General features: G+C 35.2%; 2 protein-coding genes across 10 annotated transcripts in view; one reads left to right on the top strand and one right to left on the bottom strand.

Annotated features, from left to right (window-relative positions):
- The window catches only part of syne2b (spectrin repeat containing, nuclear envelope 2b), a 127,343-nt gene extending 123,890 nt beyond the window's left edge, over window positions 1-3,453 (bottom strand). For all 9 annotated transcript variants that reach the window (XM_053232639.1, XM_053232643.1, XM_053232641.1 and 6 more), the window contains exon 1: window positions 3,301-3,453. The gene's annotated coding sequence lies outside the window, so the exon portion shown is untranslated. The remainder of the gene's footprint in view (window positions 1-3,300) is intronic.
- Window positions 3,454-6,497: 3,044 nt separating this feature from the next.
- gphb5 (glycoprotein hormone subunit beta 5) lies at window positions 6,498-10,993 on the top strand. Its single transcript, XM_053232619.1, has 3 exons — window positions 6,498-6,526; window positions 7,346-7,610; window positions 9,485-10,993. The coding sequence occupies exons 1-3, from the start codon at window positions 6,498-6,500 to the stop codon at window positions 9,674-9,676; spliced, it is 486 nt and encodes a 161-aa protein (XP_053088594.1). The 3' UTR covers window positions 9,677-10,993.
- The last annotated feature ends 1,921 nt before the right edge of the window (window positions 10,994-12,914 follow it).

The raw sequence follows: 12,914 nt of genomic DNA, 5'->3' as shown, positions 1-12,914 counted from the left end.
GCATAACTATATATATCATGATATATATGGTGTATCATGATGTATATGCGAGCCTGGATCACAGTGAATCGATGTCTAGCCAATCAATGCACAGCTCGACTGCTTTTCCCTGTCCCTGAGCAGCCCTGATTCTTAACTTGTCTTTTTTTTTTTTAAGTAAAATTTAATCTAAATCTAAATTTAATTGAGCATCATAAAGTTTGAACTGGTGATTATGACCTATGGTTGCTCTTGTGAAAAAAGGGGTGTGTGTGCTGATTCAGTTTTCTATATTATGTGTCATGGAGCAAAGCAAACTTTCTATGCATCCCTAGACATCACCTGGACATGAGAGAGCAAAACTCCACCCTCTCATCTTCACCACCTTCTACAGAGGGACAATAAAGTGCGTCCTGACCGGCTATCTCGCCGTGTGGTACAGAAACGGCACAGTCTCCGACCGCAAGACCCTACAGCGGATTGTGAGAATGGCTGAAAAGATCATCGGGGTCTCTCTACCCACCATCGACACCTCATACAACTAACCACTACATCTGCAAAGCCACCAGAATTGCAGACGACCCCTCTCACGTACCATCTAGAAGAAGGTACCGGAGCATCAGGGCCACCACCAGCAGGCTCCACAGCAGTTTTTATCCTGAGAGAGTCAGATTACTCAACACTCTGCTGCCTCCCAACGCTCACCTGGGCTAGTCAAACACCTAACACAGTATGACTCAATACCACTGAACAGCTTCACTTTATAAAGCTGCATCAGACACTTTATGGAATACTAAACGTATTGTTGTTACCCTACCAATAGTTTACAGTTTACAGCCCATGTTCTGGGTATTTATTGTTCTGCACTCATCTCACACTGTTGTTTATTTGCACTTTATGTAGTCTTGCGTATTCTTATGTGCTGCACCACGGTCCTGGAGAAACATCATTTCGGTCCAATGTACACAAGCTATATAGAGGAATGACAGTGAAAACCCACTTGACTTGACTTGATTTGAATTGATTACAGGAACTTGTGTAAGGAAATGAAAGGGATAAAGAGATGAGAGATGAGCGATGAACGTGCGAGACCGACACTTTCACCTCTGCTAAATAAACATGGACGGAAAAAGGTCAAAAATATATTTATCTGTGCTGGAAGCCGAACGAGAGAGGTGACCACATTAGCAGCTGTGGCATCTAGAACATCAAGCACAGTCACACAATAATCTGGCGCACACACACACACACACACACACACACACACACAAAACAATGCAGTCATAAAATCATATGCTGAAGCAAAACTCATGAAAAAGTATTTATCTACAGATCGTATAGACAGATGTATGTACAGTATGAGCAATGGACAAAGGCGGCATAATTTTGTTTCGTTTGCTGATTTTAAGTAAAGATTTATATTTATCTCCAAAATTACTATGTACTGTATTTCACTTTTTGATCAGCATTTTCTCAACATAAACTGTCCAGTAGTCTGAATAAAATACATTTAATTACCTTTTAAAAATCCACCGTATTAATTTTTAAAATATAAGCATACTATTTGTCCCTTTTTTCCTTTCTTTCTTTATTCTTCTTAGTGTTTCAGATTAGTCTGTACTCTCCTTATTTACAGGACCTCTTTGGTTGATGCTTCTACCCAGTCTCACTGATCCTCTGAAGAGAAGCAAGTGGAGACGGCCCAAAAAAGAAAATAAAGAAATAAAAACAGCCAATGCAAAGGGAAGAACTGCACCAATAAGAAAAGGAAGGCATTCTCAATGGTTCTATAATGTATTTGAGTAATTATTTGCATTAGTCATGCTTGGTATTGTACCAGAATTCCGTCAATACGGATGCACAATATTACAAAAATATCAAATCATGCTTCTCGGAGGTATTTCTAAGATACACGATACAGCCATAATATATAGGTTTGCTCAGAAACTGCCAGCATTACAGCATTTTTCTTTAAAAAAAAAAAAAAACTAAATTATGTGTACAAAAAAAATTAAAAAATTATTAGTAATCAGTAAAAAAGATCATTCAAAAATTTAACAAAATATATTAATTACAGCTGCTTCCAGTCACCTTGTAATTAAATTAATTTTTTTACAAAAAACATAAAACGATAGCACGTCAGCAGAAAAGTGTATTTATCACAATTCATCGCAATATCAATATGATTTTTTTCAATCAGTACAATACAATAGTACATAACATGACGAATAACAATTAAACATTAGGTTTTTAGACCAAGATTGATCGTTTAATCCTTAAAATGGCACATATAATAAACATTTCACCACATTACCAGAATCTATTTTATTTTCAAACTTTCAATTGGCATTAAACTAATTCTTTTTTTAAAATTAAGAATCTAAAGCTATATCTAGATTTCTGTAAACCTTCTTTGCCAGAGACTTCTATTGCTAAAAAGCTCCATACAAATAAAACTGAGTTGAATTCACAAAGTAATGCTTTTTCCAAACTTATTAATTGTGACATTGAATCATGTGACACCAGGGAATAAAACAGATACACAGTCGATGTAATAATAATGTTATTATATATGTTATCGGCTTTATTACATCCTACAGTTCATCTGTAATGTATGGTTTCCTTGAAACGACAACTCCAGTGGCGATCTGTAGGATCAGAAACACCTGACGCATAGCAGAGGGCCAGAAAAAGCCACGTGACCTCTGACCCTACAGAATGCCAGGAGAGCGAAGGCCCAAAATAGCAGCAACAGCAGCAGCAGCAGCAGCGAGAGGAGAAGAACAGGCAAATGAAGAGTCACAACATAGCAAACGGTGTCTGTTCTCCAAAAATTAATACTACACGTGATAAATTCTGTGTTTGATGACAGAAAACACACACACGCACACTTATTATTATTATCATTATTTATTTTATATGCTTTACACTGCATTGTAATGAAAGGTGCAATAATAATTACGTTTATCGTCTTTATCGTACTGTATATAAGATATAGATGTATAGTATGATCTAGTGTATATATATATATATATATATATATAATATTGTAAATTATTATAAGTTTTTGTTTTAGTGCCTGGTGTCACGTGATTCAACGTCACAGTGAATGTAACTGAATCATTCAGCATAAAATTGTTAAAGAATTAAAGCTCAAATTTTAAAAGTCTAAATCCAAACCAGTCTGCATTAACACCTTACAGAACAAAACAAATAGTTTCCTGACAAATTAATGTAAAAACCTTGCAACTTTTAAACTTCACTCATTAAAATATATCTTGTTTATTCATTTATTTATTTATTTATTTTAAATATACTCACCTGTCGAAAAAAGTCCGAGTAAAGTTAACAAAGTTTCCAGTTTCCAATAAACATGAACTGCAATTGGTGCTGTGCGCGTGACACCCCACTTTTCCTGCAGTCGCGCGCTCACAGCCACTGACTCACTACAGAAAGATTCGATGAATCGATTCGTCGTTGAGCGAATCTTCTATGAGAATCGATTCAGAAACGAATCATTCTAAAGTGGTGCCTCATTTCATTGAAGCCGCTTTTGGGGGAAAAATGTCATTTTAATATCATTTTTAGTATAGAAATATACATTTTAAGTATAGAAAATAATTATAAAATGTCTTGAATTAATAATTTAGGCTCATAATAATGATAAATTGTCTCGAAATGGATCTCATAATGATAAGTTTATTCGAAATTATGTTTGCATAAATAATAATGACAAATCATCAGAAGCTTACTTTAAACTGAGATTTAATACATTACAGCACTCCAAGTCTCTCAAATGACTTTATAATCTCATAATAATGACAAGACTTAATGAATTATGATAATGAGAAAAATTATTATTTAATAGGCAATTATAATAAAAAAAAGTGTCTCATACACTTAATATATCATAATAGGTTATAAACTGGTGGTCCTTATTATCAGTATTATTATTATTATAATTATTAGTAGTAGTAGTAGTAGTAGGAGTAGTATGTTGTTGTTGTTTTTGTTGTTGTTGTTGTTTATAACTGTTATCAAAGGCAATGTGGCTAAATTAATTAACAATTAATTCAATTAAACTTAATTGCCGGTTATAAGTGTGTTTGTTTTAGCTTTCCACACAAACATTCATCCAAAATTATACCTCTTATATTATTACTACAAAACAAATGTGCATATTGTTTTGTACAAACAAATCATCAATTTTAAACACTCGGCATCTCGCGCGCTACATTTATGCTAAGCTAACTTTCCAAACGAAAACCTAATTCGTTAAAATATCTCTTAAAAGCTCTTACTTACGTGAGATAAACGGACAGAGTGGATAAGCAGGTATTAATTATGAAGATCCAGAGGTTTATCATGTTCATGATGTTGTATTTGGTGTAAAAAATAGTTAATTAATGTGTTTTTTTTGTTGTTGTTTAACACCAACAAACACAAGCACAGGCGCGCGCGCGCACAGAGAGAGAGAGCGGCCTCGAGAGGGCAGCGCGCGCGCGCCTGTGCAACTGCGTGCAAAAGTTTACACACCCGTCGGGTTTTTGGCTGGAAAATGTGAGGAATAAACCTCTTTATTTATTTATTTGTTTGTTTGCTTGCTTGCTTTGTATTTATAAAATGAAACAATGGGATTTCAAGAAGTTAAAAATGAAATGTGGATGTATTCTGCAACAAGACAACAAAACAAGTGTGTTAAAATACTTGTGTCAATAAAGGGAAGGAAACAATATTTATATCATATTATTCATATAAAGAGGCACAAAGGAACATTTGTGAATACATTAAATGTTTTGTTGATTAAAAAGATAAAGAAATTGTCATAAAATTGTTATAGATTATATATCTATATCTATCTATCTATCTATCTAGCTCTCTCTCTCTCTTATATATATATATATATATATATATATATATATATATATATATATATATATATATATATATATATATGTGTGTGTGTGTGTGTGTGTGTGTGTGTGTGTGTGTGTGTGTGTGTAGTGTGCTAAAGTCCTAAAATCGTTTGGTATCTATTGATATTACTACTACTACTACTACTACTAATAATAATAATAATAAACAGTCACTTCGAGCTGCAAAAGTAATCAAACAAAATTTTCAATATTATTATTTGGGGTTAAAGTATATAATGATTAATTAAACAAATTTAAACATTAAAACTATCGCAGCTTGATTCATTTAATAGGTTTGGTTCAAAGAATCGAATCAGAAAAGTGAGTCATTCGTCACTTCCGCTTTAGGGAGGTTAGTGTCACGGAGAATGAAACTCGAAGCGCTTTATTCTAAATATAACCTCAAACATTTTAAACATGCTGGCCTGAAAAAGGCTTTTTTTAAGAGTCGATGATTGCAATAATAATAATAATAATAATAATAATAATAATAATAATAATAATGATAATAATAATAATAATAGATTAACGCTATTGAATATTAATTGTAAAGCGCAGTGGCACATTCACAATAATGCAAATTTCAATACTAAGACAAAATGTGGATTTTTTTTCCTGAAACATCTCTTAATTATCCTGTACTAAGAAAAACAGCTTTTTTTGTTTGCTTTTAGACTATGCATGGTATAAAATAAATATAACATGAAAAAAAAAATACAGAATAATTTGAGGTTTTTGTTTGTTTGTTTGTCATTATTTGTTACCCTGCCTTTATATTTTACATTTTCTTGCAGATGTGCAAAGAAAGTGATGTAATCGATAAGTTTTGCACTCAGTGTAAATTAGTGTAATGACTGGAAGGTTAGATTTAGTGATTTTTATGTGTTTGGGCAAAGCCTGTTTCAGGATTCCTGTTTGTTTCAAATTACAGATGCATTACATCACAAAAACAGCAAATTCATCCAGTGCACTGCTAATTCACTGTGACTTTAATAAAGCCTCTTGGTAATTCTAAGGCTGACAGGGATATTAATTTAACCGGATCTGTCTTAGCTCATCTGAGTCCTGAGGTAGGATAATAAACCTGGTACCAATATCTCTGTCTCCAAGCATGTCTCACTCTGGTGGATGGATGGATTAAAGGATACAGCGACGTCTCTCTTTTTCTCATGCTGTTAACTCAGAACAAAAATTGCTTTTCTTTTCCCTGTTCACGGTGAGGCACCAGTACCTGAGACAGATGCCAGTGATGTTCAGTAATAATGCCTAAGGGGAGGATTAATCCACAATCCCCCACTCACACACACACACACACACACACACATTTAATTGTTTGGAACACATTACACCATGACGTAGTGTCATTAATGAGACTGAGACAGCCCTTGTTCTAGCTTGGATGTGAATATTAGTCTCATTTGATATAAATTGCACCTCTGTCAGGTTTCTGAGTCAGATGCAGTCATCTAAGGTGAACGTTTGTGTAACAGTTGCTGCGTAGTTATGACTTTTTCTAAGATCTAAACAGCTGAAGAGATCCTCTGAGAAGCTGGACTGATTGATCATAAGAAAAGCGAGAGTGAACTTTGATCCAATACTTCAATGGCCTTCAAAAGATTTCAAACTCCACGGTAAGGCGAGGATCTTTATTTCTAAACTTATATCATTTGTAATGCCAAAGTGCATATTTAGGAAATAATGCACAATCAGGCATGCTGTTACAGGAAAATAATCAACGCTGTGATGAAGTGTTTTATCCTGAAGTGTTTTATTCCTCTTATACGACAGCAATTTTCCAACTCTACTACGTCATATCTTTTTTTTTTTTTTTTATCCCTTTATAGTTATGTTTAAAGTTGTGGAATATCCATGAAACAAGTTAGTTCCTGTTCTTACTTACATTATAGCAGCAATAAACAGCCGTTCCCTCACCAGCCTCTCTTTTTATCTCTAAAAAAAAACAAAACTCAGATTGTCATGTTACAGAGAAACCGCAAAGTGTAAACCCCTGTCCGAAGATGTTGGCAAACTGACACTGGAGACTCCTTCCATAAATGTCTCCTTACAGAAACCTTCACTATATCAACACTTTTTTCATTATGTGTCTGCCTGAACCTGTGCTTTGGACAAGATTGGAGAATTCAACAGTGCTGTGGTTTAAATTCACATAAACACTCTTTTTATTTTGTCTAAATCAGTGTAACACAATACTTGGGGAGAAAAGGAACCTACTTTCACATTTTTCATATATACATATTACTTTTTTTTTTTTTTTTTTTTTTTTTTTTTTTTACAGAAAAAGTTAGTTTCCAGTAGTTAGTGGATAATTCATATATGAATCAATTTTCTATAATCATGGATGATTTCAAGAAAACAATTTTATTAATCTCTTAAATTTGTAACAATTTAGTGTGTACACAAGTTTGTGCTTTACATCTCAAATCATGCAGCGAAATTAACACCACATGCTCCCTCTCTCTGTGTGTGTATGTGTGTGTCTGTGTGTGTGTTTACAGGCTCTCTGCCACATCTCTAAGCTGTGCCGTGGTGTGTGTTTTGTTGTGTTTTTCTCTCCCGAGTCATGGCTCTGCACTGGAACTCCAGCGTTTTATAGGCTGTGCTGTCAGAGAGTTCACCTTCATAGCCCAGAAGCCAGGATGTGGGAAACTGCAGATCACCACCGACGCCTGCTGGGGGCGCTGTGAGACCTGGGAGGTGAGAAACACACACACACACACACACACACACACACACAAGCACAAGCACAAGTAAAAAATTAAAAAATTACCCAATTCTGTCTAGATAACTGGTATACAGTATGTTTTTGTTTCTAATTTTCTGAGCTAGTGGATAGTGGATTTGTCCTCCTGAACCACCATTAAAACAGCTTATTAGTACAAAGGGCACCATTACAGACAGCCACAATCTTGTAGTCGTCACCTGTTAAATTAGGAACTTTTATATCGTTCAGTTAACTCTAAATATCATCAACACAAAACCTCCAGAGACTCAGAGAACCCTGTAATGGCTTTCTCAGATTTCTTCTATCTCTACTATTTGCATTTATTGGATCATAATAAAAGCCGAGACTCCTCAAAACATCTGGATGTTTAGAAATACACTACTCAATTTAGGTTTGTACATTAATATTTTCAGTTCATAATTCATCATTATTGTGATACGTAAATGAGCTCTTAAAGCAATCTCAAAACATTTACACAGACATATATTTGGATATAGTGCAAGATTCAACTTGCTCACAATGTGAAACTGTGTAACTGCAGATTAGTTTATTATTTATTATTTAATGCAGCACTGCTGAATCGACTGAAGCTGAAGCTTAATTTAAACTCAGATCCAACCAAAGAAACACTTTTGTACCACAAAAAAATGCTCCATCTTCAATTTTCCATTGCTTCTGAATTATTGACTGCGATTGTAATTTTATGAGACAGCAGTTAAAGGGTTTTACTTTGACCCAAATAATCATTCACCAAAAAAAATGTCTAACTCAGTTTGTGGTGGAGCTATTTTCGTGTATATAAATGTTCTAAAAAAAAGTTTTACTCAGTAAAGTTAATAAGGCATTAAAATTTGATGAAAGTATTATTTCTGATCCAGGCCTCCTAATATTCTCACGCAGCACACAGGGCAGTTATTACATTTAAATGACTGCATTAACTGAAGAGATTACTTGGAAAGTGTAAATGACACTCATCATTACTGTGACCAATACTGGAATAGGGGAAACAGCACAGTATTGGAAGTCTATAAGGCAAAGAGCCATCCTAAATTGCAATTTGGTGTACTTGTGTGTGTATGTGTGTGTGTGTGTGCTATTGTGCTTTCCATGAACTGAAGTGTCTCCCATTTCTCGAATATAAAAAATAAACACTATAGCCCTATTCAGGCCGGGTTAGTTTCACTAAGGAAGGTGGTGTAATGTAATCATCATCAGGGTAATCTCACCCAAATCTGTCATGTCAGTAATCATTAGTTATAGATTGGAAAGATTATGCCATCTTTTACCTACTATAAAACAAACTGTAGAAATAATATAGAGTATATCGCACCTGAATTGGCACGTTGATAAAGATTCAGTAACATTCTGCAGGAAAAGAGGTTTTGCACATATTTTGCACATATTTACTATCATCTAAAGCCAAAACCAAAGCAAAACCAAGTCACGTTTAAAATGTAGAACAATAAAACCTAAACAACATTAAAACAACATACCACACAAAGTTTCTATCCATTACTACCTATTTATTTCAAAACACCTTCAAGCTAAAGGCATTGTAATTTGCTGTCAAATCGCTGTGGTCTAAGAGGAATAAAACTCATCAGGTTGTGCTTTTACAGGAAAATAATCAACTTAAGTTTGTTACAGTAAGTCAGGCTGCATCACACCACCCCGTCGTTGATTATTTCCTGAACCAGCACACCCCAAATGATTTATTTCTTACTCGTGTGCTAAGTATACACTCGAAAGGGCAAAAAAATGGTAATTGTGACTTTGTTACAGGGATAATAGAATCATTCTCTTCACATGCTATTGGCTGCTCCACCTCTAATGTCTGTCTCCACAGAAACCAATCCTGGACCCGCCCTTCATCGAGTCCCGTCAGCAAGTGTGCACTTACAACCAGACCCAATTCATCACCGTGCAGCTGCCCAACTGCTCGGCCGGCGTGGATCCGTACTACACCTACCCCGTGGCCCGGAGGTGTGAGTGTGGAGTGTGTGTGACCAGCACCACAGAGTGTATCACCTCCATCTGAGAGAGACAGCCAGGAGACGTGCTTTCCATCTCTTTTTTCCATCTTTCTTTTGAGCTTTCCATACCTGTTAAACCAACAATGTAAATGAATATATAAAACTATGATTACAATAACTGAAAATTAATCATCATGATGCTGTGGGTTGATGAGAAAGAGCTCCCATTGAGTCTCACAGTGTCTATCACCAGATGCTTTACTAGACAACATTACAGGCAGGATGTATTAAAGGTGCAGTCTGTAATATTTAAAAGGTATTTCGAGACCTGTAACAGCCTTCCCATTTTAAAGATACCATAGCGAATCTTTGGTGCACAATATTAAATTTCAATGGATTGCTCTAGTTTCTTCATTATAGGCTTCTGTGTACATTCTTCTGGCCCTGAAATTAGCTCTACCCCCAACCAGAACAAGGAAATGCACAAGCTTTATTTAGTTTGAACACAGCAGATGAGATCAACTGGAGAGATCATGGAGGATATGGACTGGAGGCTGCTCAATGTTTCAATGTTTCCATCAGAGTTGCAATTCTCCTCACAGGCCCTAGAGATCTAAAAAAAAAAATTGCTCAAACTGCTCCTTTTATACAATTTTTAGCATTTACTGTCATCAAAATATCATAAATTCAAGTTTCAGACCTAAAAGTTGCTCTGGTGGAAGCATTAAAACTATTAAAACTTTTGATCTCCAAGTTCATGACTCATAACTAAGCATTACACTTAGGGCTGGGTGACTTGGACAATATAATATTGATATCGTGATAAATTATGATCAGGATACACTTTTCTGAGATATCATCAGTATTTTTTATAACAATTATTAACTCTTATTGGAAAATTTTAAATTTCTATGGATTCCTTAAAATGATAAAATGTTAAAATTTTGTGTAGATGTTTTTCTGTTACATTATTTGCAGTGGTTTTCTGTTTGTGTCCAACTTTTATAAGACATTAAATAAAAGTTTTTTGTTTGCGCACATATGTTGAGCATGAAACAATACACACACACACATACACACACACACACACACACACACCCAAGCAGTTTAAAGTCCAAAAATAAAAGCATGCTTTTCTAGCAAATCTAAAAATCTGTTTTCTCGCCTGATGTTATAAAGAGGTAATGAGTGATATTAGTGAAAAAGAAGAGAATAATGCGCATTAGAAAGAAGCTGGTATTTAATTACATACATAAATAAAGCACAGAAGATGACGAGCTCACACAGTGACACAGAAGCGCAGCCAGCACTTCATCTCTTCATGCTCTAGGTGAAAAATATAACTGATCAAATCACTCATGACAGTGCTGTCTCCTTAGGCAAGCCTGAGTTTATTTTTTGCATGCATGCACACATACACACACACACACACACACACACTCACACACACACACACACACACACACACACACAAAGATTTGTCAAGAAAAATAAAAGAAGAGCCATGAAAAGTATCCATTTTAATCACTACTTTTCACATACTCATTTTAATCGCTCATTCACTCACTCACTTGTTCATTTATTCACTCAATCATCCATTGTTCATTTCACTCGTTCATTTATTCACTCATTCATCCATTTATATGCTTGACTATCTCACTTGCTCACTCACCAATTTCTTCACTTACTCATCCAATCACTCACTATGTCACTTATTCACTCAGCCATTCATTCACTCACTCAACTATATATTCACTCATACATCACACTCACTCACTCATTCCTTCATTCACCCATTCCTTCATTTATACTTCCATCCACTCGCTACTTTACTTGTTCACCTACTCATCCACCCTCTCACTCACACATGTGCCACTTCACCATTCATCCATTCACTCACCCACTCAATTATTCACACATTCAGTCTCCTGTATACACACTCATTTATTTCCTTACTAATTCATTGATTCATGCACTCACTCTCTCACTCCCTCACCCATTTGCCCACTCAGATCCCCATATTTTAACTGTCTCACTAATTCATTCATTCAATTACTCACTCGCTTACTCACTCACTCACTCACTCACTCACCCACTCATATCCCCTCGTTTTAACTCCTTCACTAATTCACTCACTCAGTCGCCCACTCATACTCCCACAATTTTACTTCCTTACTAATTCACTCACTCACTTTTTCACTTACTCACTTTTTCACTTACTCACACACTTGTCACATCACTGATCACTCATTCATGAAGTCATATTATAAGTGATAAGTGATATAAGTGATAACTTGAACTAACTTGTTTCACAACATTACTTTAACTTAAAATGGATAAAAATTACAATGTTTTGTTCTTTATTAAAAATTTCATGCAAATTGCTGTGGTATAAGAGAAATAAAACAAAATATTGAAACTTTGGTGCGGTAACAGTAACTCTGCTTCATGACACCACCCCATCATTGATTAGTTTCCTAGAGCAGCATGACACTGGCTGGTTTATTTCTTGCATATTGTATATAAATATTTCACTTGTATTGCTCTATAAGCTAAAGAGGAGACAAAAGAGAACGCTGCTATTTACTAATCAGAACCGGAGGGTGAACTACCTGCACAGGCTCGACGCAGCGGGCAAACACAAGACTTGATTTACATTTTTGACTTCAGGATATTTTTCTGGTTTAATATTGTTTAAATAAATTCAAGGCGTCTTTTGAGTTCTGTGCCGTTTTGCTTGAAAGCTGTCCAAATACTTCGTATTGCTAAACCTTACCTCTGGCTGAACCTCAACCTTCATTCAGGCACGGCGTAATTGACAAAATTACCCCCTCTCTGTCAGATCAGTTCCATGCAATTAAGCGTTAAATGGAAAAAAATCACAAAGTTTGGAATGATATGTGGAGATGGATGAGAAAACCTGATTACTGCAGAAAGAGCAGCTGGGCATTAATGACACACACACACACGCACACGCACACACACACACACAGAGAGAGAGAGAGAGAGAGAGAGAGAGAGAGAGAAAATGAAACTTACAATGCCAAAAATAACATCAGACAACTAAGGATGGAAAGATTCATTCTCTTTTATGACTATATTTCCTGGAATATTTGATCTGTTGGTTTCTAGCAGCAGCTAAATGTTCTATATAATATTATTTTAGAATTAGTCTAACTGTAATGTGGTCAATTGTTAACATTTTGTCAATAATTCTGCAATTATGGGAATATTAAGAGAGGTTACACTGCTGCTAGCTTACAAAAAAAGGAAATCACAGTGTTTCAGTGTTAAAAGTTGATG

This window comes from Pangasianodon hypophthalmus, chromosome 3 (assembly GCF_027358585.1).
Source record: "Pangasianodon hypophthalmus isolate fPanHyp1 chromosome 3, fPanHyp1.pri, whole genome shotgun sequence".
Lineage (NCBI taxonomy): Eukaryota > Metazoa > Chordata > Actinopteri > Siluriformes > Pangasiidae > Pangasianodon > Pangasianodon hypophthalmus.
The sequence above is the reverse complement of the archived record's forward strand: the minus strand, read 5'-3'. Positions and strand labels throughout refer to the sequence as shown.